A 25959-nucleotide genomic window follows, 5' to 3' on the forward strand; every position below is an offset into this window, starting at 1 on the left:
ACGCCCAAGGGCGTCCCGTAGTCTACGCCTAAGCGTATCCCCACTACCTTCCAGCAGCTTCGCTGCTCAGCAAGCCACAACAAGTACCTGCTGCTGCTCGCGCCCCACGGCGCCAACAACTCAAACAGCTGATACCACTCATAACTACTACCTTCGTAGTAGAGCTGGTAGCAATGCTGAGCATCAGCCCCTGCCCCCGTCTTCTTCTCACCCCCCCCCCCCCCCCCCCTCTTTTCTGGCAGCAATCGTGCAGGTCAGGGAAACAGACTCTTAGTCCCTGCCTCCGTTTGCACCGTCTGCCAGCACAGAATATATAGGTTTGCGACATCCGCTCAATGCAGCTCCTGCCTTGGGTGGTGCCACTTTCCTAGATGTTCTGGTCTCCGCGACGGCAACCCCCCGACGGGTTTCATCGCGCCACGTTGCCAGGTCGCAAACCCAAATCATCCGGGTACCCCAATGCTTGCCCAAGGGCGCCCAGTCCCAAGGCCACAACAGCAATTGCGTCCTGGCCTTCCACAACCTAGGCGTAGTCACCCCTCACTTACCCCTAGAGTGGCGGCGTCACCCCTCATGCACTTCAGAATTCTGCAGTTCAACTGTAATGGACTAACTGGGAAGATTACGGAGATAGTCGATTTCATGAAGCGGCACAACATCCGCATTGCTGCGATTCAAGAGACTAAACTCACAGCAAGATCTGCATTGCAGACCTGCTCTGGTTATAATGTCCACAGGAAAGACCGCGAGGAAATGGAGGCGGCCTCGCGTTTATTATACACCACTCTGTGCAATATCATATATTTGATCCTGGCATCGACCGCAGTGACAATGTCTTAGAACGTCAAGGCCTATCTGTCCGGTCAGGCGATGCAAATCTAGAAATCATCAACATCTACATCCCTCCTGTCACCTGTTGCCCCAGTGGATACCGCCCTAATATCGAGGCCTTACTCACTGGCAACAATCGCATTATCTTAGGCGATTTCAATGCCCATCACGACCTATGGCATTCAAACTTGCGGGCGGACAGTAGGGGTGAGATGTTGGCGGATCAAATAGACGAAACGACGTTCTGCACAATAAACGGAGACGCCCCCACACGTATGGTAGGAAGCTGTCATAGCTCGCCAGATATCTCAATCGTGAGCGCAGAACTCGTAAACTGCGTCAACTGGCAGCCGATGGTAACATTGGCATCCGACCACCTGCCCATACTTATTTCGTTCGAGCGTACCGCCGACTTCATCGTCACCGAAAAACGCACTTTCATAAACTTCAAAAAAGGAAAGTGGGAAGAATATAAATCTGCAACAGACAGCAGCTTTGCTGCCCTCCCTATCCCGACTGATGCCCGCCAAGGGGAGCGTGCCTTCCGTAAATTCATTGAATCCGCCTCGGCACATTTCATTCCCGCCGGGAGAATTCCCGAAATCCGGCCCCACTTCCCGGCGGAGGCCGCGAGCTTAGCGAGGGAACGTGACCTTATAAGACAGCTTGATCCAGGCGACCCCCAAATAAGGGATATAAACCAACGCATCAGATTGCTTGTGGACGAACACAAGCGGGCGAAATGGGAAGAGCACCTAAGAGGTTGTAACCTCTCTACCGGAGTAGGTAAACTTTGGTCCACCGTAAAGTCCCTATCGAATCCGACTAAGCACAAAGACAAAGTTTCCATCGCCTTTGGCGATAAGGTGCTGTCGGATGCGAAAAAATGCGCGAGCGCTTTCTGCCGACAATATATAATGCATCCTACGGTCGACAAAGATAGACGGAGAGCCAATAGACACGCACATAAACACAAACTCAGCGCGTCACCAATTACCATCACCGCTAGAGAGGTTGAGGACGCCATTGGTCGCGCTAAACCATCCAAAGCAGTGGGCCCAGACGGCATAGCCATGCCGATGCTTAAAAACCTAGGGAAAGAGGGTTTCAAATATTTAGCGCATGTCTTCAACCTGTCTCTTTCCACCTTTGTCATACCCGAGAAATGGAAAATGGCCAAGGTGGTCCCGCTACTAAAGCCTGGGAAACCAGCTAACGCAGGTGAGTCATATCGTCCGATATCTCTCCTATCGCCAGTGGCAAAGACGCTTGAAGCCATTTTGCTCCCTTATTTCCATGCACATTTGCAGCTAGCCCCTCATCAGCATGGCTTCAGAAAACTCCATAGCACTACCTCCGCGCTAAATGTCATTAGCACCCAGATAAATTGCGGTTTGAATCAATATCCCCACCATAGAACAGTACTCGTAGCGTTAGACCTATCAAAAGCTTTTGATACGGTCAACCATGGCTCGTTACTGCAAGACCTGGAAGGGTCCACTCTTCCCCCATGTCTTAAAAGGTGGACCGCAAATTATCTGGGTGGTCGGCAGGCATCGGTGCAATTCAGAAACGAAACATCAAAACAAAGGAGAATTAAACAAGGGGTGCCCCAGGGTGGTGTCCTATCCCCGCTTTTGTTTAATTTCTACATATCTAAGCTACCTTCACCACCGGAAGGAGTCACAATCGTTTCCTACGCCGATGACTGCACAATAATGGCCACAGGCCCAGGCCCAAAGATCGATGAGCTATGCAATAAAATAAACGGGTATCTCCCTGATCTCTCCAGTTTTTTCGCCTCGCGAAACCTGGCATTGTCACCGACTAAATCTTCCGCGACCTTATTTACAACATGGACGCCCCAAATGTCGACCATATTGAACATCCACGTCGATGGCACTACGCTACCGACTGTCCTACACCCCAAAATCTTGGGTGTGACGTTTGATCAGGATCTACATTTTGGTGCGCACGCAACCGGAATTGTTCCAAGAATTCAGAGCCGTAATAAAATCCTCAAATCCCTTGCTGGCAGTACCTGGGGAAAAGATAAAGAAACGCTCTTGACCACATACAAAGCAATTAGCCAGCCGATTACGTGCTACGCGTCACCCATATGGTCGCCAAGCCTAAAAACCACCCACTGGAAGAAACTACAGGCCTGCCAAAATACTGCTCTCAGAATCGCCACGGGCTGTCTTCTTATGTCCCCAGAACACCATCTGCATAATGAGGCGAGAATACTCCCCATCAGGGAGAGAAATGAGATGCTGACCAAACAGTTTCTGTTGAATACCCAGAAACCTGGGCATCCCAACAGACATCTGATTGACGAACCAGCACCGCCTAGGGGCCTGAGGAGTCATCTCCGTAAGCATTTTGAGGAAATACGGCACCTGAGAACCCAACCGTATGAAGCGGAAAAACACAAGCAGGTCCTTGGTGAACTCCATAGACAGGCGTCGGACCTTTATGTCTGGAATTGCCCGGTGAATCCAGTGCTTGAAGAAAAATATCCAGAACTCGCAGAAGAGGAACGCATACTCCCCAGGGAAACGCGTGTCACTCTTGCTCAACTTCGTTCTGGATACTGTAACAGGTTAAACTCTTACCTATCCAGAATCAACCCCGACATACAAAATGTATGCCCTGCTTGCAATGTGTCCCCACATGACACCAACCATCTCTTTAATTGTAATGTGGAACCAACGCCTCCAACACCCCTTTCCTTATGGTCCACCCCTGTTGAAACGGCAAGTTTCCTTGGACTCCCGTTAGAGGATATTGATGACAATTTGTGATCGGTCGCGGCTATTAGGTGGGGCGAGCATTGCTACAACAACAACAACAACATGGGCATTGAAATCGCCTAAGATAATGCGATTGTTGCCAGTGAGTAAGGCCCTGATATTAGGGCGGTATCCACTGGGGCAACAGGTGGCAGGAGGGATGTAGATGTTGATGATTTCTAGGTTTGCATCGCCTGACCGGACAGATAGGCCTTGACGTTCTAAGACATTGTCCCTGCGGTCGATGCCAGGATCAAATATATAATATTGCACAGAGTGGTGTATGATAAACGCGAGACCGCCTCCATTTCCGCTCTCGCGGTCTTTCCTGTGGACATTATACCCAGAGCAGGTCTGCGATGACAAGCTCTAAGTGAAAACTCACCTGCCTTGCAGATGCCGTTCGGAGTCGGCATAAAACATGTAGGTCCCGTCCCGCCAATTTGTAGGATAAATTAAAAGGAGCACGGCGCAAATTGGAAGAAGCTCGGCCTAAAATCTCTTCGGAGGTTATCGCGCCTTACATTTATTTATTTTTTTACTATAGAAGTATTTATTTTGAATAGTAGTTGTGATTAGCTGTTTTAGAGTACCTGGAAGGTATATCATTTGTTTATGGTTTTATGTTTGTGCTGTGTAAATAAAAAATAATACTTAGTGCGTAAATAAAAAAACAGTTTAATGTTTTTTTGGTAGTAGCGCAGTTTATGGTACCCACCGAAATTTGGGCCAAGATTTTCGAGTGAGGTATCAAAAGACGCGTATTAATCTTGAGAACAATAATCCGAAGGCGGAAAAGAAAAATTGTATCTCTGTCCGGAGATATTTGCAGTTGAAGTGGCCATTTTAATGTGGTTGCTGTTGTGATTATACCCACAAAAAAAATTGTGCGTCACCGTGGCGGTAGCCATGGTTATACCACTCACCCGGACTTGGCAGGCGTAGCCCACGGTTATTTTTTATAACCGCGGCCGAAGGCCGCCAATGCAGAAAGGTGTTCTGCACAAAAATACTATGGATCCCACCCCCGATTTCGGAGGGACCCGCGGGTCTTTTTTCGGTTTTTCGTTAATATCTTTTGAACGGGTAAAAAAATTTAACTTCCGCTTTCGGATTCTTGATCTAGACGTGAATACGCGTCTTTTGATACCTCACTCGAAAATTTTGGCCCAAATTTGGGTGGGTACCGTAAACTGCACTATTACCGTTTCTTTTTTTGGTAATAGTCTAGTTGAGGGGTCGACTGCTAATACGCTACCAACAATATCGAGTGAGGTATCAAAAGACGCGTATTAATCTCGAGAACAATAATCCGAAGGCGGAAAAGAAAAATTTTATCTCTGTCCGGAGATATTTGCAGTTGAAGTTGGCGATTGCCATGTGGTTGTTGTTGTGTTTGTACCCACAAAAAAATGGTAGTAGTGCAGTTTACGGTACCCACCCTAAAGTTGGGCTAAGATTTTCGAGTGAGGTATCAAAAGACGCGTATTAATCTCGAGAACAATAGTCCGAAGGCGGAAAAGAAAAATGTTATCTCTGTCCGGAGATATTTGCAGTTGAAATTGGCGATTTTCATGTGGTTGTTGTTGTGTTCGTACCCACAAAAGAAATTGTGCATCACCGTGGCGGTAGCCACGGTTATACCACACACCCGGACTTGGCATGGCGTAGCCCAGGGTTATTTTTTATAAGCGCGGCCAAAGGCCGCCAACGCAGAAAGGTGTTCTGCGCAAAAATACTATGGATCCCACCCCCGGTTTCGGAGGGACCGCGGGTCTTTTTTCGGTTTTTCGTTAATATCTTTTGAACGGGTAAAAAAAGTTAACTTCCGCTTTCGGATTCTTGATCTAGACGCCAATACGCGTCTTTTGATACGTCACTCGAAAATTTTGGCCCAAATTTCATCAATTTCAATTTGGCGCCCCACGGCGCAAACAACTCAAACAGCTGATACCACTCATAACTACTACCTTCGTAGTAGAGCTGGTAGCAATGCTGAGCATCAGCCCCTGCCTTCGTCTTCTTCTCCCCCCTCTTTTCTGGCAGCAATCGTGCAGGTCAGGGAAACAGACTCTTAGTCCCTACCTCCGTTTGCACCGTCTGCCAGCACAGAATATATAGGTTTTCGACATCCGCTCAATGCAGCTCCTGCCTTGGGTGGTGCCACTTTCCTAGATGTTCTGGTCTCCGCGACGGCAACCCCTAGGCGGGTTTCATCGCGCCATGTTGCCGGGTCGCAAACCCAAATCATCCGGGTACCCCAATGCTTGCCCAAGGGCGCCCAGTGCCAAGGCCACAACAGCAATTGCGTCCTGGCCTTCCACAACCTAGGCGTAGTCACCTGTCACTTACCCCTAGAGTGGCGGCGTCACCCCTCATGCACTTCAGAATTCTGCAGTTAAACTGTAATGGACTAACTGGGAAGATTACGGAGATAGTCGATTTCATGAAGGCACAACATCCGCATTGCTGCGATTCAAGAGACTAAACTCACAGCAAGATCTGCATTGCAGACCTGCTCTGGGTAAATTGTCCACAGGAAGGACCGCGAGAGCGGAAATGGAGGCGGCCTCGCGTTTATTATACACCACTCTGTGCAATATCATATATTTGATCCTGGCATCGACCGCAGGGACAATGTCTTAGAACGTCAAGGCCTATCTGTCCGGTCAGGCGATGCAAATCTAGAAATCATCAACATCTACATCCCTCCTGTCACCTGTTGCCCCAGTGGATACCGCCCTAAAATCGAGGCCTTACTCACTGGCAACAATCGCATCATCTTAGGCGATTTCAATGCCCATCACGACCTATGGCATTCAAACTTGCGGGCGGACAGTAGGGGTGAGATGTTGGCGGATCAAATAGAAGAAACGACGTTCTGCACAATAAACGGAGACGCCCCCACGCGTATGGTAGGAAGCTGTCATAGCTCGCCAGATATCTCAATCGTGAGCGCAGAACTCGTAAACTGCGTCAACTGGCAGCCGATGGTAACATTGGCATCCGACCACCTGCCCATACTTATTTCGTTCGAGCGTACCGCCGACTTCATCGTCACCGAAAAACGCACTTTCATAAACTTCAAAAAAGGAAAGTGGGAAGAATATAAATCTGCAACAGACAGCAGCTTTGCTGCCCTCCCTATCCCGACTGATGCCCGCCAAGGGGAGCGTGCCTTCCGTAAGGTCATTGAATCCGCCTCGGCACATTTCATTCCCTCCGGGAGAATTCCCGAAATCCGGCCCCACTTCCCGGCGGAGGCCGCGAACTTAGCGAGGGAACGCGACCTTATAAGACAGCTTGATCCAGGCGACCCCCAAATAAGGGATATAAACCAACGCATCAGATTGCTTGTGGACGAACACAAGCGGGCGAAATGGGAAGAGCACCTAAGAGGTTGTAACCTCTCTACCGGTGTAGGTAAACTTAAAAAAAAAAAAAATAAAATAAATGTAAGGCGCGATAACCTCCGAAGAGATCTAAGGCCGAGCTTCTCTTCCAATTTGCGTCGTGCTCGTCTTGATTTTTCCCTACAAATTGGCCGGACGGGACCTACATGTTTTATGCCGACTCCGAACGGCATCTGCAAGGCAGATGAGTTTTCACTGAGAGCTTTTCATGGCAGAAATACAATCGGAGCGCTTGCCAGACACTGCCGAGCGGCGACCCCGCTTAGAAAAATTTTCTTCTAATTGAAAAATCTTATTTCTAAAATTTTGATGTTGCTTTGCGCGGGAGTTGAACCCAGGGCATACGGTGTGATAGGCGAAGCAGGCTACCATCACACCACGGTGGCCTGCTGTCGGATGCGGAAAAATGCGCGAGCGCTTTCTGCCGACAATATATAATGCATCCTACGGTCGACAAAGATAGACGGAGAGACACGCACATAAACACAAATTCAGCGCGTCACCAATCACCATCACCGCTAGAGAGGTTGAGGATGCCATTGGTCGCGCTAAACCATCCAAAGCAGTGGGCCCAGACGGCATAGCCATGCCGATGCTTAAAAACCTAGGGAAAGAGGATTTCAAATATTTAGCGCATGTCTTCAACCTGTCTCTCTCCACCTTTGCCATACCCGAGAAATGGAAAATGGCCAAGGTAGTCTACTAAAGCCTGTGAAACCAGCTAACGTAGGTGAGTCATATCGTCCGATATCTCTCCTATCGCCAGTGGCAAAGACGCTTGAAGCCATTTTGCTCCCTTATTTCCAAGCACATTTGCAGCTAGCCCCTAATCAGCATGGCTTCAGAAAACTCTATAGCACTACCTCCGCGCTAAATGTCATTAGCACCCAGATAAATTGCGGTTTGAATCAATACCCCCACCATAGAACAGTACTCGTAGCGATAGACCTATCAAAAGCCTTTGATACGGTCAACCATGGCTCATTACTGCAAGACCTGGAAGGGTCTACCCTTCCCCCATGTCTTAAAAGGTGGACCGAAAATTATCTGGGTGGTCGGCAGGCATCGGTGCAATTCAGAAACGAAACATCAAAACCAAGGAGAATTAAACAAGGGGTGCCACAGGGTGGTGTCCTATCCCCACTTTTGTTTAATTTCTACATATCTAAGCTACCTTCACCACCGGAAGGAGTCACAATCGTTTCCTACGCCGATGACTGCACAATAATGGCCACAGGCCCAGGCCCAGAGATCGATGAGCTATGCAATAAAATAAACGGCTATCTCCCTGATCTCTCCAGTTTTTTCGCCTCGCGAAACCTGGCATTGTCACCGACCAAATCTTCCGCGACCTTATTTACAACATGGACGCCCTAAATGTCGACCATATTAAACATCCACGTCGATGGCACTACGCTACCGACTGTCCTACACCCCAAAATCTTGGGTGTGACGTTTGATCAGGATCTACATTTTGGTGAGCACGCAGCCGCAATTGTTCCGAGAATTCAGAGCCGTAACAAATTCCTCAAATCCCTCGCTGGCAGTACTTGGGGAAAAGATAAAGAAACGCTCATGACTACATATAAAGCAATTAGCCAGCCGATTACGTGCTACGCGTCACCCATATGGTCGCCAAGCCTAAAAATCACCCACTGGAAGAAACTACAGGCCTGCCAAAATACTGCTCTCAGAATCGCCACGGGCTGTCTTCTTATGTCCCCAGAACACCATCTGCATAATGAGGCGAGAATACTCCCCATCAGGGAGAGAAATGAGATGCTGACCAAACAGTTTCTGTTGAATACCCAGAAACCTGGGCATCCCAACAGACATCTGATTGACGAACCAGCACCGCCTAGGGGCCTGAGGAGTCATCTCCGTAAGCATTTTGAGCAAATACGGCACCTGAGAACCCAACCGTATGAAGCGGAAAAACACAAGCAGGTCCTTGGTGAACTCCATAGACAGGCGTCGGACCTTTATGTCGGGAATTGCCCGGTGAATCCAGTGCTTAACAAAAATTATCCAAAACTCGCGGAAGAGGAACGCATACTCCCCAGGGAAACGCGTCTCACTCTTGCTCAACTTCGTTCTGGATACTGTAACAGGTTAAACTCTTACATCCAGAATCAACCCCGACATACAAAATGTATGCCCCGCTTGCAATGTGTCCCCACATGACACCAACCATCTCTTTAATTGTAATGTGGAACCAACGCCTCTAACACCGCTTTCCTTATGGTCCACCCCTGTTGAAACGGCAAGTTTCCTTGGACTCCCGTTAGAGGATATTGATGACAATTTGTGATCGGTCGCGGCTATTAGGTGGGGCGAGCATTGCTACAACAACAACAACAACAACCAAAAAAATTTGTGCATCACCGTGGCGGTAGCCACGGTTATACCACACGCCCGGACTTGGCATGGCGTAGCCCAGGGTTATTTTTTATAAGCGCGGCCGAAGGCCCCCAACGCAGAAAGGTGTTCTGCGCAAAAATTCCATGGATCCGACCCCGGGTTTCGGAGGTACCCGCCGGTCTTTTTTCGGTTTTATGTTAATATCTTTTGTACGCGTTAAAATTTTTATTTTCCGCCTTCGGATTATTAATACTGATATCAAGACGCGTCGTTTGACAACTCTCTCGATATTTTTGGTAGCGTATTAGCAGTCGACCAATCAACTAGACTATTACCCTTTTTTTTGTGGGGTGGGGAGGGGGTTGTATATTTCTTGAATTTTCAAAGTGTCCCGGTTTTGCCACATGGGAACCTGGTAGCCCTAATTTATACGGTTACATGAGTCCCCCTAATGTATATATAGATAATGTATGTACTACAGTATATCATGGTATGCTTGCAACGTATCCCATGACAATAACCATATATTCTCTGGTCCACCCTGTTGAAACTGTAAGCTTCCCTGGAATTCGGTAGAGAATATTGAAGACAATTTGTGGAGCCGCACACTGCTACATCCATTCCGAGTGCAACCTTTAGCGAGTGTGGATGTGTTAACTAAATTTTAAAGTGAAACTTATAAATTGTGAAGTACAGTTCCTCTCTGCACACTAAGTGATAAATTTTATTGTTTTTGTATTCGCAATTGTTTTATGTGTCGCAAATTGAGACAAAATAGATAAAATAAAGTCGTGAAAACGTATGTAGTGCGTTTATATGCACGAAAGTGCTTTAATATGTTTTATAAATAAACTACGCGTTAGTGCTTCAAACTAAAAGGTCAATTTTTAAACGCGGACAAGCATAATAAAAACTCTGGGTAAGTGAAGTGGCTAAATTGTTAAATTCTAGAAAAGATAAATTTCAACCCTAGAGTGCAGCTCCAAAGCTCACTCCTGGGTAAATTTAAAGATAGAGTGTCCGTTGGGACACGTAAAAGAAACACCAAAATGGCATCTTCATCGTCTTTAAGTAAAGATGGCGAACGTGGGCCTACAAAAAAGCCTAAAATTTTAAACGATGAAAATGTCACGAGATTCTTTGAAATGTCGAATAACGGCATCGTCAGAATAAAAGAAAAAAATGTAGGTAACGGGGATTCTGTTGCGTCTTCTCAGACTCCGTTAGCTACAGGAACAAAGACAAACGAAACATTAACACAAAAAGCAACGGACATAACAAATGACAAAACTACTGCAGAAAGCAGTGTTGCCAACACACAACAGCACAGTGATGTACCAAAAAACAACAACCATGACTCAATAAAAATTTTATATCCTCCCAGATTTACTGGTGAAATTTTTGTATTAGTAGATAGCTCCCAATGCCCCAGCTTAAAAAACGAAAAATTTACAACTGGGCTTACTTTATGTAGCCAAATAAAAGACTTACGTTTTCGTGACATTGATCATGTCAAGGCCTTAGGAAGAACGCTCTATAAAGTAATTTTCAAGAATACCTATTCGGCAAACTCCTTCATAATGGACGAACGCCTAACCAAAAGAGGATTAAGGCAATTTGTTCCCAGAACAGCCTTAGAAATATATGGGGTAGTTAGAGGTGTTCCCACATGCTACTCGGAACAAGATATTTTAAAAGAAGCTGAGTCGAGTGTACCAATAGTGTCTGTACGCAGATTTATCAGAAAAGATCCCACAACTGGTGAACAAACTCCATTAAATTCAATAAAAATTGGGTTTACTGGAAGAGAACTGCCAACATCAATTTTCTTCGAATATACTAAACTTGATGTAGATTACTACATCCCGCCCTTACGGCAATGTTCAAAATGTGGTCGTATTGGCCACACCATGTTAGGATGCAAAGCCAAGGAAAGATGCATAAACTGCGGCAGTAATGAATGCAAAAACGCAAATTGCCAAAGTAACATTTGCATTCTATGCGGTAAAACTGGCCACAGTGCCAAAGAAAAAAACAAATGTGCAATGTGGGAGAGGGAAATTACAATAAACCGTATCAAGACGGTCAAGAGTCTCAGCAGGAAGGAAGTTTTAAATACGTATTTCCCTACCAAAAACAGGTTCGACATATTTGATTTGGATGAGGAAACACATTTTCCAACAATTCCACACAATTCTGATGATTTTCATGACAGGGAAGTAGTAGTAAACAAACGCTTAACAAGAAAGTTATATAGCGAAATAGCCAGCAAAGGTGACGAAATAGCTGTCAGGAGACAAATAACCCCAAAATCTACTGAAAAACGAGAAAAGAAACTATCAACTAAACCTGCATTTGAAACCGATGAATACCAAAAAGGTATTGTAAAAGAATTTGAAAAAGTCATGACTGATCTCATGAAAGTCACACAAACAATATCCCTCCAAATTAATAACAAGGAAGTCTTGGAAGGTTTTTTCCAAGTTAAATCCAAATATGACAGACTAATGATAAAATTGGACGAGGAAAAAATTAATACCTTGTCACATTCCAAAAAACCTTAATGTTAATTTTACAACTAAACTGCCAATCATTTAAAGCAAATTTAGATGCCATTGAATTTTATTTATCTAAATATAACTTTGATATAGCTTGCTTTAATGAAATTTTTTTAACTAGAGTTAGTACTCATAGAAAACTTATAGGTTTCAATTTAATCAAAAAATATAGAGAAGATGGTTATGGGGGTGTCGCAATAGCCCTCAAAAATACCATAAAATTCAAAAAAATAAATTTTGCTACCAACTTTGACATTTTAGTTATACAAACAACAAATCTTAAACCAAACCTAACTGTATGCACAGCATACCTTCCACCGAGCGTAAATACCTCCGAATTCAGCATTGAAATCCAAAGAACTCTAAATTTTCTTGACTCGCTTCCAAATACTCTATTCATTGGAGATTTTAATGCCAGGCATAGCAACTGGGGTGACACATTAAGCTCCAGCAAAGGAAAGCATCTCTTCAATTTGATTCAGGAATCTACTTTCCAAATACTTAATAATGGAGACTACACGTTCCAAAAAGATATCAGATCACCAGGTGGATCTGTACTTGATCTCGCTTTCTCCAATTTCAATGCCCCTTTCAAATGGTCAGTAGATAAAATCAGAATTGGGGGTAGTCACCACTATCCTATAACTATTGACATAAACAACATCAAAACAAACATTACCACCTTTTTGTCCAAAAAAAAGTTATTAAAAAACTTAAGCAATCTTGAATGCGAATCAAATTTAGAAATGTTTGAAAACAAATTCCAGGAAGAAATTAAGAATGCTACTGTCACAAAAAGTGATTCAAAAGTACTAAAAAGCTGGTGGGATTACAATACTGAAAAATTTTATAGGTTTCTCATTGTTGCTTTCAAAAAAGCCAAACGATATCCAAATCCCGAAAACTATCATGCTCTAACAGAAGCGAGGAAACGTTGGAAAAAAGAAATCAAGCGAGCCAAAAAAGCCAACTTTGATAATAAAATTAAAGAACTGAACTCCGGTATTGATAAAAATGGGTGGAAGTTCGTTAAAGCCATCAGGGGGGATTATAGTTCCAATAGTAAAAATGCATGGAACAGTGATAATAACTTAAATTTCCTGATCATGTTACAAAATCAAGTTCATCAAATATCTACCAGACTAGAAATTAACATTGCCACAGACACAGACCCAAACTTAATCATAACATACGATGATCTGCAAAATGCTCTCAAGAAAAAGAAAAAGGACACAGCTACTGGAGCGGATAAAATTTCCTACAGCATGATAAATTCACTCCCTGATGTTACCTTAAATAATTTCCGAGCAGCACTAAATGACATTTTCCTTTCCAATAAAATACCAGACAGCTGGAGAACAATAAAAATTGTTCCAGTCCCAAAAAAGGAGAACGACCTAAATAATTTCGAAAATTTTAGACCGATCTCATTAATATCTGTCCCTCTCAAATTATTAAATACATGCATTAAAGACAGAATATATAACTTCTTAGAAAAACACAACAAGTTACCTTTATCAACGTTTGCCTATAGGAAAAATAGATCGGCAACCTCATGTGTAAATCACATATTGCATCAACTTAAAGTCCTGAAAAGTAATAAAGCTCACTCCATTCTATGTACAGTCGATTTCAGTAACGCTTACAACTGTGTAGATATAAATATTCTTAAAAACATTCTCTTGGACATGCAAATCAATGAAGCATACATAGAATGGATTTGTAATTTCTTATCATATAGGAAATTAAGGCTAGGTAATGACGAAGCTGAAGTTTTTAATGGCCTTCCTCAAGGCAGCTGTCTGTCGCCTCTTCTTTTTAATTTATATACAGCCTCCTTACACAATCTCAGTGATGACAACACACATATTTACCAGTTTGCTGATGATTTGTTTATAATCTCATCAGGAAACAATTTCATTCAAGCAAATTTCAATCTTCAATCAAAATTGGACATTCTAATGGAAAAATGCAATCTACTTAACCTCAGTTTCAATCCAAACAAAACTAAAGCCATGTACATCAACCAAAGCAGTAAGAAAGAATTGAGAGTTGAAGTAAATGGCATCAATATAGCTCAAGTCCGTAACATTAGTCTTAGGGCGGTACATAAATTCATCCCTTAGTGCTAAGGAACATTTCTCAAACGTCAGGGAAAAATCAAAATCCAATATCAACTTATTCAAATGTCTAACAAATATCAAATCAGGACTTCATCCGCAAACTGGTTTAAATTTATATAAGTCCTTAGTAAGGTCCAAAATTGAGTACTGTAGCACAACCTGTGTAAATGCTGCTCAATCTTCACACAACAAAGTTCGATCACTGCAAAAAAAATTCTTACGTAGAGCTTTAGGTCTCACTCCGTCTACGCCGGTACCCCTACTTTATGCAATCGCAAACGAACTTCCACCCCAAGGAAGATGTAAGTGGCTTATGGCAAAAGAAATGGTTACGATATTCACTACAAATGATCCAATAAGATCTTCTATAACTGAGTATTCTCATTTAAACACTAATTACACAACAATTTACAACCAATTCAAATGGATTTTTGACAGTCTTGGTACGGTGGATTTTTCTTTCCCTTACCCCAATATCATCATCCGAGACAAAATTTTAAACTTAAAAAAAGCCAATATGACAAATGAAATTGCTGTTGCAAACTACCATGAAATAATTGACAATTACAAAAATTTAGCTTTCGACATTATATTTACAGATGCTTCTCTTAGCGAAAACAAAACTGGTTGTGGTATCTTTTATTTAAACACCAACAGCGAACACTCTTTTTGTTTGCCCTTCAAAACCTCTTCTGCCTTTGGTGAAATATTAGCCATAAAGGAAGCCATTAATTTGGCCATTACAAACGAAAGTGAAAGTATAGCTATCTTCACAGATAGTCTAGCGGTTTGTCACATTTTAAAAGACCGTCGAACCAACAACTATATAGCTCAAAATATTTTTCGTACTATTCAAAATCACAATTTCAATCAAGTACACATAATCTGGACACCCAGTCATATGGGTATACCAGGAAATGAGAGAGCCGATACAATTGCCAAGAAAGCAACCGAAACTGACATCTTCAAAGATGTTAAACTTACCATACAAGAGGGTCTTAGACTCATTCGAAATGAAATATACGACACTTGGTACAACGAATTTTTGGAATTTTCAATTGAACATCCAAATTTATATGCAGACATACATAGAACTAGGAAAAATCACTGCTGGTTCAGGAAATTAAAATTTCCGACAACGGAACTGAAGAGACTAAACAGAATCTTGGCAGGTCACACATATGACAAGTCCTATTTATTTAAAATTGGTGCCAATAGATCCGAAAGATGTAGATGCGGCCACATTGATGACTACATTCATCAAACTTTCGTATGTAGACTTCTCAGTAACACCCGTGACACCTTCAATCTTTTTAAAAATCATCATAATTTTAAAGATATTCTATGTGATAACAATTTAGCCAAAATCACTGAGCTCATATATTTTTTCCAAAAAGCCACTTTTAAATTTTAATCAACTTGACTAGCTATCAATGCTTAATAAATTTCATGTAATAACATGTTTTGTACCGTATATGCATATTATAATTTTTTGTTTAAAGGATACAACAAAATTTTGTTTGTAATCCTGTATGCCATCCACCAAGCATAAACCAATGCACGTCGGTTACTCGGTCATTATGACTTCAACATGTCATATGAAACGCTCTCGCTAAACAAACGTCAATTTACCAAATGTCATTTCGTTTCATTCAACACATTTGTATGTACATACAAAAACTTTTTTTAATAAACTACAAAATCTCACACGAGTCGAATATAACCTGGAACCTTAAAACTAAAACGCAAACCTGGAACCACAAAACTCTTGGAATCACAACACATTTGGAATACAACCTGGCCTATTAGAGATTCAATTGATCCTGGCGGCCAAAGAACTTTGAACCCAAAAAAAAAAAAAACACTGCTACATCAACAGCGTGAAAACGCTTCATGCTTCGCACCTATTAGAGCGAAGCAGCGTCACAAATAATAATAAGACTAACAGAATATTACTCACTTTAACCTTTTTCTTAACCCGTAACACTTTTCCTTGATTATCCATTTCAGTAAATAAATTTATCAAAAACAAACCACGGATAGTTATGCAAAAGAAACATCGATGTTTTTAAAACATCGATTGAATTATGTTCAAATCCGGTGTTTACAAGTGTCGCTCTAATGATTGAATAAGAAGATTGCGTATTGCGCATGTAAACATTAGTTCAGCCGTTTTTAATGTGCAATTATTTCGTCATTTTCCTTTAGCTCTTGTTTTCCTTTCTTTCATTCGCTTAAGTAAGCAATTGTGACGTTTATACGCAGAACGAAGCAATTTTAGGGGAATATTTTGAGTAAGGTGCCACGATTTTCCAACTTTTTTTTTCGAGGGGTGGCGGAGGTCCTAAAAATCACAAAATTATTATCCGCAACTCTAGGAAACTCTTAGTTTATGAAATATAAGCTTTTTAATTTAAAAATTTAGTAAAATTTCAACTTAAATCCTGTACTTAAAATTCGGGTTGCACATGTCGATAGCGGTATCAAAAGACGCGTATTTTCGTCCATATTCAGCATCCGAAAGCAGAAATTATATTTTCTATCTCGTTTAAAAGTTATTCGCGAAAAACCGTCGATACTATTGTCGCTTTTTTCGTTGTTGCAATTAAACAAACGAAAACATATGAAGGTTGTGAATAGTGTTGCCAGCTCCACAACAATATCTTTTTATCTTGGTAGAACATTATAAGGTGGTGGCACGTCGACATAAATGCAAACAAACATACACTATCAATGTATTTTGTTTTTGTAATTCTCTGAATAATTTGAAATTAATATATTTAATTGGAACAAGTTCAGTATATATACATTTGTCAAAAAAAAAGAAATAAAATAAAAAATCGGACTTTATAGAGGCTTTTATGCTGATTCCAACGGTATATTTCTTTTTTGGTGCAAATGAAAGGTTTGGGGTAATTCCATGTCAAAAAGCGAAATTGTAAATTTTTCAAATCAAAATATCTCCGAAACTAGTGGATGGATTTCAAAAATTAAAAATCGAAAAATAACATATAAATACCTTTCATCTGATGTATATATATCTTTAACTTTCTAGTCTTTATTTACCAAAAATTTGAAAAAGCTCTTTTTTGCATTCGTGAACGAGCTGATATTATGTTATGTTAGCCGATCCAACACCGGCTGCGCCATGCACAGTAATTCTGCGTAGAACACGTTTCTGGATAGGCGGCCTGCGGCCGCGCTTATTTTTTATAACCATGGGCTACGCCATGCCAAGTCCGGGTGTGTGGTATAACCGTGGCTACCGCCACGGTGATGTGCTTCTGCGTAGTACAACCTTCTGCAGAAGAGAAGAGGAAAGAAGAGAAGAGTATAGAAGAGAAGAGAAGAGAAAGGAAGAGAAGTTCATTATTAGTAACATTTCACTGGTAAATACAGTGAGTGAATCAATTAATTGCAAGCAGTTTTACGCATACAACTTAATCTGTTTCTAAACCCGAGCAATGTCAACACCCCAAATAATATTAGACTACAAATTATTCAAAGAGTTTTACAAAAACTAAATAAATTGATAGTGTATGTTTGTTTGCATTTATGTCGACGAGCTCCGACCTTATAATATTCTACCAAGATAGAAAGATTTTGTTGCGGAGCTGGCAATACTATTCACAACCTTCATATGTTTTCGTTCGTTTAATTGCAAAAACGAAAAAAGCGACAATAGCACCGACAGGTTTTCCGCGAATAACTTTTAAACGAGATAAAAAATATAGTTTCTGCTTTCGGATTCTGAATCTTGACGCGTCTTTTGATACCGCTATCGACATGTGCGACCCTAATTTTAAGTGAAGGAAGGAATTTTTCTAAATTGGGAAAATAAAAAGCTTATATTTCATAAACGAAGAGTTTTCTAGAGCTGCGGGTTCCATTTTGGTGATTTTTAGGACCCCCTCTACCCCTACAAATCAACAAAAGTTTGAAAATCGTGGCACCTTATATAAAATCCAACCCCAATTTTTAACTCGTGAATGCGCAATTTGGGTAGGTTATTTGTAGGGCGCTCTTAGCGTTCAATACTTTTATTTATTTACTTTTGGCTGGCTCTAGGTCATTAGGAATAAAAACACACGTTTGTTAAGTTTTTCCCCAATATATTTCGGTTGCACATCGGTAACCGTTCTCAAGGGTAACTGCAATAATATTATAAAGAAATTTAACTGAAAAATTGCATACAAAATTTTTTGTAAACATAAACAATTATAAACATTTACATACATTCATTTACACGTCTGGCTGCTTTGACGTGGAGCTTAATACTGTCCGTTTGTTTGTCAAGAAGTGTCTGTAGATCTGTGCAATGTTTCAGTGTCCGTTTTGTAATTCATTCTTATGTTCGGCGGAGTGTTTATTATATGTAAAATTTCCAATGTTAGGCGTTTGGTGTAGCATTGTTCTTGTGCTAAAATTGATGCTCTTTGGAAGTTTGGAGAATGGCCGGTAGATGCACAGTGGGCCATTAGTTCTGTTTTTGCGATGTTTGAATCCTGAAATTGTTTGAAGTCCGATTTGTGTTGTGATACTCTAGTTTTTAATTTCGACTTTGTTGTTCCTACGTATACATTGTTACAAGTTTCGTGGTTGCTTCCGTTACAGGGGATTTTGTAAATTAGATTGCTTCTTTCCATTGGAGGTATTTTGAATTTTGTATTATTAAATATCTTGTTTAAAGTGTTTGTGGGTTTGTGTGCTATTTTTATAGTTTCTTTGTTGTAAATATTTGATCTTGTTAGCCGTTCTGATAGATGAGGTACATATGTGACCGATTTATAAATTTTCGGGGTTTCGTATTTTTGCAGACTTCTCCTAGTTTTTGCTCTCTTTTTTAAGGTTTTTATAATATTTTCTGGAAAGTCATTTTGTTTCAATAAGCACAATATCTCATTCTCTATTTCCCTGTGGTAAATTTGGTCCGATATGTTCAACATGCGTCGTTACAACCCAATGCTGTATTCATTATCATCTGTTTAGGGTGTTTCGAGTGAAAATTGATGACTCGTCGCGACGCTGTTGCTTTCTTATACCACCGCAGTTTTAATTTATTTCCTCGCCTGATTACAATAGAATCAAGGTAAAGTAGTTTTCCCTCTTCTTCTAATTCTATTGTAAATTTTATGTGTCTGTTAAACGAATTCAGCGCATTTAGTGTTGAGCTAACCTCAAAATTGGTTAGCTTGCGTTGCTCACCCACAAGGTTGTTACTGCTGTGTGCCTGCCCAATTATCCACCTTGGAGGGCGCCGCCTCCAAACGGTTGCCTTTTTCAACTGATGGTGCTGGGAAAACGTTAGCACCTGTACGGTCACCTTCGCCACGTTTTTAATATTTTTTTGAACCGCAATTAAAATCAAAAAACACTTTAATTTACTTGGACACGTCCGTCCGACTTAAGTGAAAATTTATTATCTATATTAATTTTTCCTGTCAGTGACGTGAGCCGCAGCTGCATTTGACATTCGCGTTGCCAAATGCCCGCGCCTGTCAAATGCAACTAAAGCTGCATGCACATAGCTTATATTATTTTAAACGGATGTGAAGGTTAGTTTTTCCTTACATCATCCTTCCTTAAAAAAAAAGATTGAGTTTGGCAAATGGATCGATCACATTCCATTTGTCCCATTCATCTTTTTATGTTATCAATTGTTTCGAACGAACGAATATTAGGGTGCGCCTTCCTTTTTTGTAATTCGTTAGTTCGGACCAATTTTATGGCTAAGTTACCTTACTTTTAATATCTAACATTACATTGTTGCTTGTGGTTTTTTGTTTTGTTTTATGTCTGTTTTCTTTATATATAATACAGTTTGTTTATGAATTTTCATTTTCTTAAATTTATATTGGAAAAATAAAGTACATGTTAAAAAATGGTTTTAAATATAGATTTTTGTTCTGCCTTATTGGCTGTGCATGTTTTTTTTTTTGTACATAAATCAATTTACTGGAATGCATAGACATTATTCTATATATTTATTGTCGTTAACTTTACATTGCATTAGTGTTTGTTGTTTTTTTTTTTTTTTTGTTTTAATAGTTGTTATGCCTTCTTGGCTATTAACCAATTCTTGCTATTTATGTTAGCAATAAAAATATTAGAGAATTTTGAATTTTTCTTCGTTGGTATAAAATTTTACTCTAGTTTTATAAGTCGATTTTTGTGTACTTCTTTTTCTTTGTTTTTAACTTCATCGAAAATAATTACGTTAGGTTCGTTAATTTTAGTTATAATAAACGGACCTAGATAAATATTTTCGTGTTTATGATGTGGTTCTTTCTGTAAAAGTACTTTATCTCCGGTTTTTACAATTAAAGGTCGTGCCGTTTTATCGTACAGATTTTTACTTTGTAGTTTATTTTTATTTATTAGATTTTGTGCCATTTTGTGTGTTTTCTGCATCCTAAACTTAACTTCTTCTGTTTAATATGCGCAAAAATTCTTAAATTTGTTGTTTTATTATATTTATCGTACGTAATTGCAGATCTTATTCGTGGAACTTTTTTAGAAAAATTAAATGAAAATTTGTCGTAGACATGTAAAGTAAGTTGTTTTTCATCGTTTTTGTCTGTTTTCCTATGTAAATTTTTGTCGTTTGCCTTTTTTGTCATGGCTCTTGTCTGTACTGCCAAAATTTATTTATTAGCTTCTTTAATCTCATCGATTGTTATACGCGATAGTGCATCAGCACAAACGTTTGATTTACCTTTTATATATACAATAGTAAAGTTATATTCAGATAGTTCCAGTCTTGTTCTTGAAAGTTTTCAAGATGGGTCTTTCATGTTGAATAAGTATACTAGAGGTCTATGATCTGACTTTACAATAAAATGGGTACCATAAACATATGGTCGAAATTGCTTTATTGCGAAGTAAATATGTAGCTAAAAGTTCTAATTCTCTAATGGGTTTTTTCTGTTCGGCTTTATTAAATGCTTTAGAAGCGAAACAAATTGGTAAATCACTACCTTGCTGTTCTTGACTTAAAATAGCGCCACCTCCAGTTGTGGAAGCATCAATTGTAATAATAAATTGTTTAGTAAAATCTGGATATTGAAGTAATTTTGGTGAAAGTAACGCTGCTTTCAAAGATAAAAATGTCTTTCGCACTCTACATCCCATACAAATTCAACTCTTTTTCTGCTTAATCGATTTAGAGGCGCTGCCAGAGACGCAAAGTTAGGTATAAACCGTCTGTAATAGTTTGCAAACGCGACAAATCGTCGTACCGCGTCTTTGTCAGTCGGTTTTGTATACTTTTTAATTGCGTTTATTTTAGAGTCGTCTGGCAACAAACTTTTGGCTGAACATTTATGACCTAAAAATGTAACTTCTGGTCGTAAAAAGTTGCATTTATTTGGGTTAAGTTTGAGATTAAAAGATCTACAAGTATCGAAGACTTTTGAAAGATTTTTAATGTGGTGTGCTTCGCTACACCCTATGACGATAATATCGTCGACGTACAAAAATGCGACATTGGGTGGTATACTCGAAAAAGCTATGGTCATCATTCGTGAGAATGAATTTGTTTCTATATTTAAGCCGAATGGAAGCACTTTCCATCTAAATACGCCACGTTCAGTGCTGAAAGACGTAATGTCGTGAGAGTCAGGATGCAAGGGGATTTGATGAAATCCTGAAAAAATATCTAATGTGGAAAAATACTTTGCTCTACCGAGATTGTCTAAAATATCGTCAACTCTAGCTAGTGGGAATTTATCAGCAATGAGTTTTTTGTTTACTGCGCGAAAATCTACGCACATACGATATGTTTTTTAACCCTTAGTATCTTTCTTTGGGACTACAATCAAAGGACTATTGTAATTCGAATAACTGGGTTCAATCAAATCATTGTCTAACAATTTATTTACTTGGCGATTTATTTCTTCGCATTGAGAGTATGGCAATCTATAGTTTTTAACGTATACCGTTTCGTCGTCTGTCAGTCTTAATTTTTGCTAGTAGAAGTTATTTAAAGTCATTTTGTCCATGTCAAGAGCGAAAATGTCGGCATAATCTATGCCAAGGTCAATTAATTTACTATGAGCATGTTGAGGTATTTGATTTTTTAAAATTGAAGTCAGTTTTTTCGTACGTTTGTCTTCTTTTTCTGTCTTGTTAATTGTATAAACATTGTAGTTTGAAAGTTTTTCTGTCCGAAAACTTTTTCTTTTTACATACTTTATATCATCCGTGGTATTTATAACTTTAATAATTGGGTTACTGGAATTAACAATGCGCCTAGCTGTGAAAACACCTTTTTAAATTTCCTGCGAGTCCACGAAAAGTGGTTCGGGTGAATCTCCTAAATCAAAAAGTCTGAATATTTCACATCTTGGTGGAATGATGCAACTGTCGCTTTCTGTTCCGTGTAGTATTGGTATCGCGACTTTTTCATCACCTACCCAAAAGGAAATACTATTGCTTTCATAATTAATAATGCATTTGTTAATTTTCAGAAAATCTTTACCCAGTATGCCATCGGATGGGATATTAAAGTCTTCATTTACTACATGTAAAGTATGTTTAATAGAAAAGTTAGAAAAATTTAAATTTACGGTAATTTTACCTAAAGTAGAAACTGAATTTGAAGTGACACCGGTAATGTTAATAATGTCGTTTGTATTTAATGAAATATTTCTGTCTAAACATGATATCTTTATTAAAGAAATGTTCGGTTGAGTGTCTACTAGGAAAGAACAAAATTTTTGTGACTCGTTAAGTTGCAATTCTATGAAATCTGAGTAATTTAAATTTAAACAATAGATGCCTATTGGTGAGGGAAGTTTGAAGAGTTTGAAAATCGTGGCACCTTATATAAAATCCAACCCCAATTTTTAACTCGTGAATGCGCAATTTTGGTAGGTTATTTGTAGGGCGCTCTTAGCGTTCAATACTTTTATTTATTTACTTTTAGCTGGCTCTAGGTCATTAGGAATAAAAACACACGTTTGTTAAGTTTTTCCCCAATATATTTCGGTTGCACATCGGTAACCGTTCTCAAGGGTAACTGCAATAATATTATAAAGAAATTTAACTGAAAAATTGCATACAAAATTTTTTGTAAACATAAACAATTATAAACATTTACATACATTCATTTACACGTCTGGCTGCTTTGACGTGGAGCTTAATACTGTCCGTTTGTTTGTCAAGAAGTGTCTGTAGATCTGTGCAATGTTATCAGTGTCCGTTTTGTAATTCATTCTTATGTTCGGCGGAGTGTTTATTATATGTAAAATTTCCAATGTTAGGCGTTTGGTGTAGCATTGTTCTTGTGCTAAAATTGATGCCCTTTGGAAGTTTGGAGAATGGCCGGTAGATGCACAGTGGGCCACTAGTTCTGTTTTTGCGATGTTTGAATCCTGAAATTGTTTGAAGTCCGATTTGTGTTGTGATACTCTAGTTTTTAATTTCGACTTTGTTGTTCCTACGTATACATTGTTACAAGTTTCGTGGTTGCTTCCGTTACAGGGGATTTTGTAAATTAGATTGCTTCTTTCCATTGGAGGTATTTTGAATTTTGTATATTAAATATCTTGTTTAAAGTGTTTGTGGGTTTGTGTGCTATTTTTATTGTTTCTTTGTTGTAAATATTTGATCTTGTTAGCCGTTCTGATAGATGAGGTACATATGTGACCGATTTATAAATTTTCGGGGTTTCGTCTTTTTGCAGATTTCTCCTAGTTTTTGCTCTCTTTATTAAGGTTTTTATAATATTTTCTGGAAAGTCATTTTGTTTCAATAAGCACAATATCTCATTCTCTATTTCCCTGTGGTAAATTTGGTCCGATATGTTCAACATGCGTCGTTACAGCCCAATGCTGTATTCATTATCATCTGTTTAGGGTGTTTCGAGTGAAAATTGATGACTCGTCGGGACGCTGTGGCTTTCTTATACCACCGCAGTTTTAATATATTTCCTCGTCTGATTACAATAGAATCAAGGTAAAGTAGTTTTCCCTCTTCTTCTAATTCTATTGTAAATTTTATGTGTCTGTTAAACGAATTCAGCGCATTTAGTGTGTGAGCTAACCTCAAAATTGGTTAGCTTGTGTTGCTCACCCACAAGGTTGTTACTGCTGTGTGCCTGCCCAATTATCCACCTTGGAGGGCGCCGCCTCCAAACGGTTGCCTTTTTCAACTGATGGTGCTGGGAAAACGTTAGCACCTGAACGGTCACCTTCACCACGTTTTTAATATTTTTTTGAACCGCAATTAAAATCAAAAAACGCTTTAATTTACTTGGACACGTCCGTCCGACTTAAGTGAAAATTTATTATCTATATTAATTTTTCCTGTCAGTGACGTGAGCCGCAGCTGCATTTGACATTCGCGTTGCCAAATGCCCGCGCCTGTCAAATGCAACTAAAACTGCATGCACATAGCTTATATTATTTTAAACGGATGTGAAGGTTAGTTTATCCTTACATCATCCTTCCTTAAAAAAAAAGATTGAATTTGGCAAATGGATCGATCACATTCCATTTGTCACATTCATCTTTTTATGTTATCAATTGTTTCGAACGAACGAATATTAGGGTGCGCCTTCCTTTTTTGTAATTCGTTAGTTCGGACCAATTTTATGGCTAAGTAACCTTACTTTTAGTATCTAACATTACATTGTTGCTTGTGGTTTTTTGTTTTGTTTTATGTCTGTTTTCTTTATATATAATACAGTTTGTTTATGAATTTTCATTTTCTTAAATTTATATTGGAAAAATAAAGTACATGTTAAAAAATGGTTTTAAATATAGATTTTTGTTCTGCCTTATTGGCTGTGCATGTTTTTTTTTTATACATAAATCAATTTACTGGAATGCATAGACATTATTCTATATATTTATTGTCCTTAACTTTACATTGCATTAGTGTTTGTTGTTTTTTTTTTTTGTTTTAATAGTTGTTATGCCTTCTAGGCTATTAACCAATTCTTGCTATTTATGTTAGCAATAAAAATATTAGAGAATTTTGGATTTTTCTACGTTGGTATAAAATGTTACTCTACTTTTATAAGTCGATTTTTGTGTACTTCTTTTTCTTTGTTTTTAACTTCATCGAAAATAGTTACGTTAGGTTCGTTAATTTTAGTTATAATAAACGGACCTAGATAACCATTTTCGTGTTTATGATGTGGTTCTTTCTGTAAAAGTACTTTATCTCCGGTTTTTACAATTAAAGGTCGTGCCGTTTTATCGTACAGATTTTTACTTTGTAGTTTATTTTTATTTATTAGATTTTGTGCCATTTTGTGCGTTTTCTGCATCCTAAACTTAACTTCTTTGGCATAGTTTTCGACGTTATAAATTGGATCAATTGTTTCTTTTGTCAATTCATTAGGCAAAGTTGCTTTTTCCCAAAAACTAACTCGAAAGGCGAAAATTGATTGTCGAAAACTGTGCTACTCGTAGTATTGTGTAGGAAAGTAAAGTATTTTAAATAAACATCCCAATCAGAAAAAGTATCTTTTAAATATGCACGTAAGTATTCATTAAAAACTCTATGATTACGTTCAATCGTGCCAACAGTTTCATGATGGTATGCAGTTGAAAAATTATGTTGAATATTTAAAAGCCTTGTTAATTCTTCGAATAATTCATTTTAAATTCAGTACCTAAATCTGACTTTATGGCATTCATTGTGCCGTATGTTAAAATGAATCCTTCAAAAATAGGTGAAGCGATTGTTTTTGCCGATTTTTCTGGAACAACTACTGTTACCAGGTATTTAGTCATGTCGCAAATCATGGTAAGTGCGAACTTGTTACCATATTTGGACTCAGGTAGGGGTCCTATTGTGTCAATTGCTAGTATATCAAATGGTTTACAAGGAGTTGGTGTTAAAACAAGTTTTTCTTTTGTTTTAGGTTTAA

At 39.4% G+C, this 25959-nt stretch overlaps 1 protein-coding gene across 6 annotated transcripts in view; it reads right to left on the reverse strand.

Moving 5' to 3' along the window:
- Positions 1 to 16179, reverse strand: part of Ltn1 (E3 ubiquitin-protein ligase listerin) — a 1386601-nt gene extending 1370422 nt beyond the window's left edge. For all 6 annotated transcript variants that reach the window (XR_010953911.1, XM_067791508.1, XM_067791509.1 and 3 more), the window contains exon 1: positions 16039 to 16179. Coding sequence is in view for 5 of the 6 variants with exons in the window: in XM_067791508.1 (XP_067647609.1) it covers positions 16039 to 16083 (45 nt within the window). In the remaining variant the exon portion in view is untranslated. The remainder of the gene's footprint in view (positions 1 to 16038) is intronic.
- Positions 16180 to 25959: the final 9780 nt, after the last annotated feature.

This window comes from Eurosta solidaginis, chromosome 5 (assembly GCF_040869045.1).
Source record: "Eurosta solidaginis isolate ZX-2024a chromosome 5, ASM4086904v1, whole genome shotgun sequence".
Classification (NCBI taxonomy): Eukaryota; Metazoa; Arthropoda; class Insecta; order Diptera; family Tephritidae; genus Eurosta; species Eurosta solidaginis.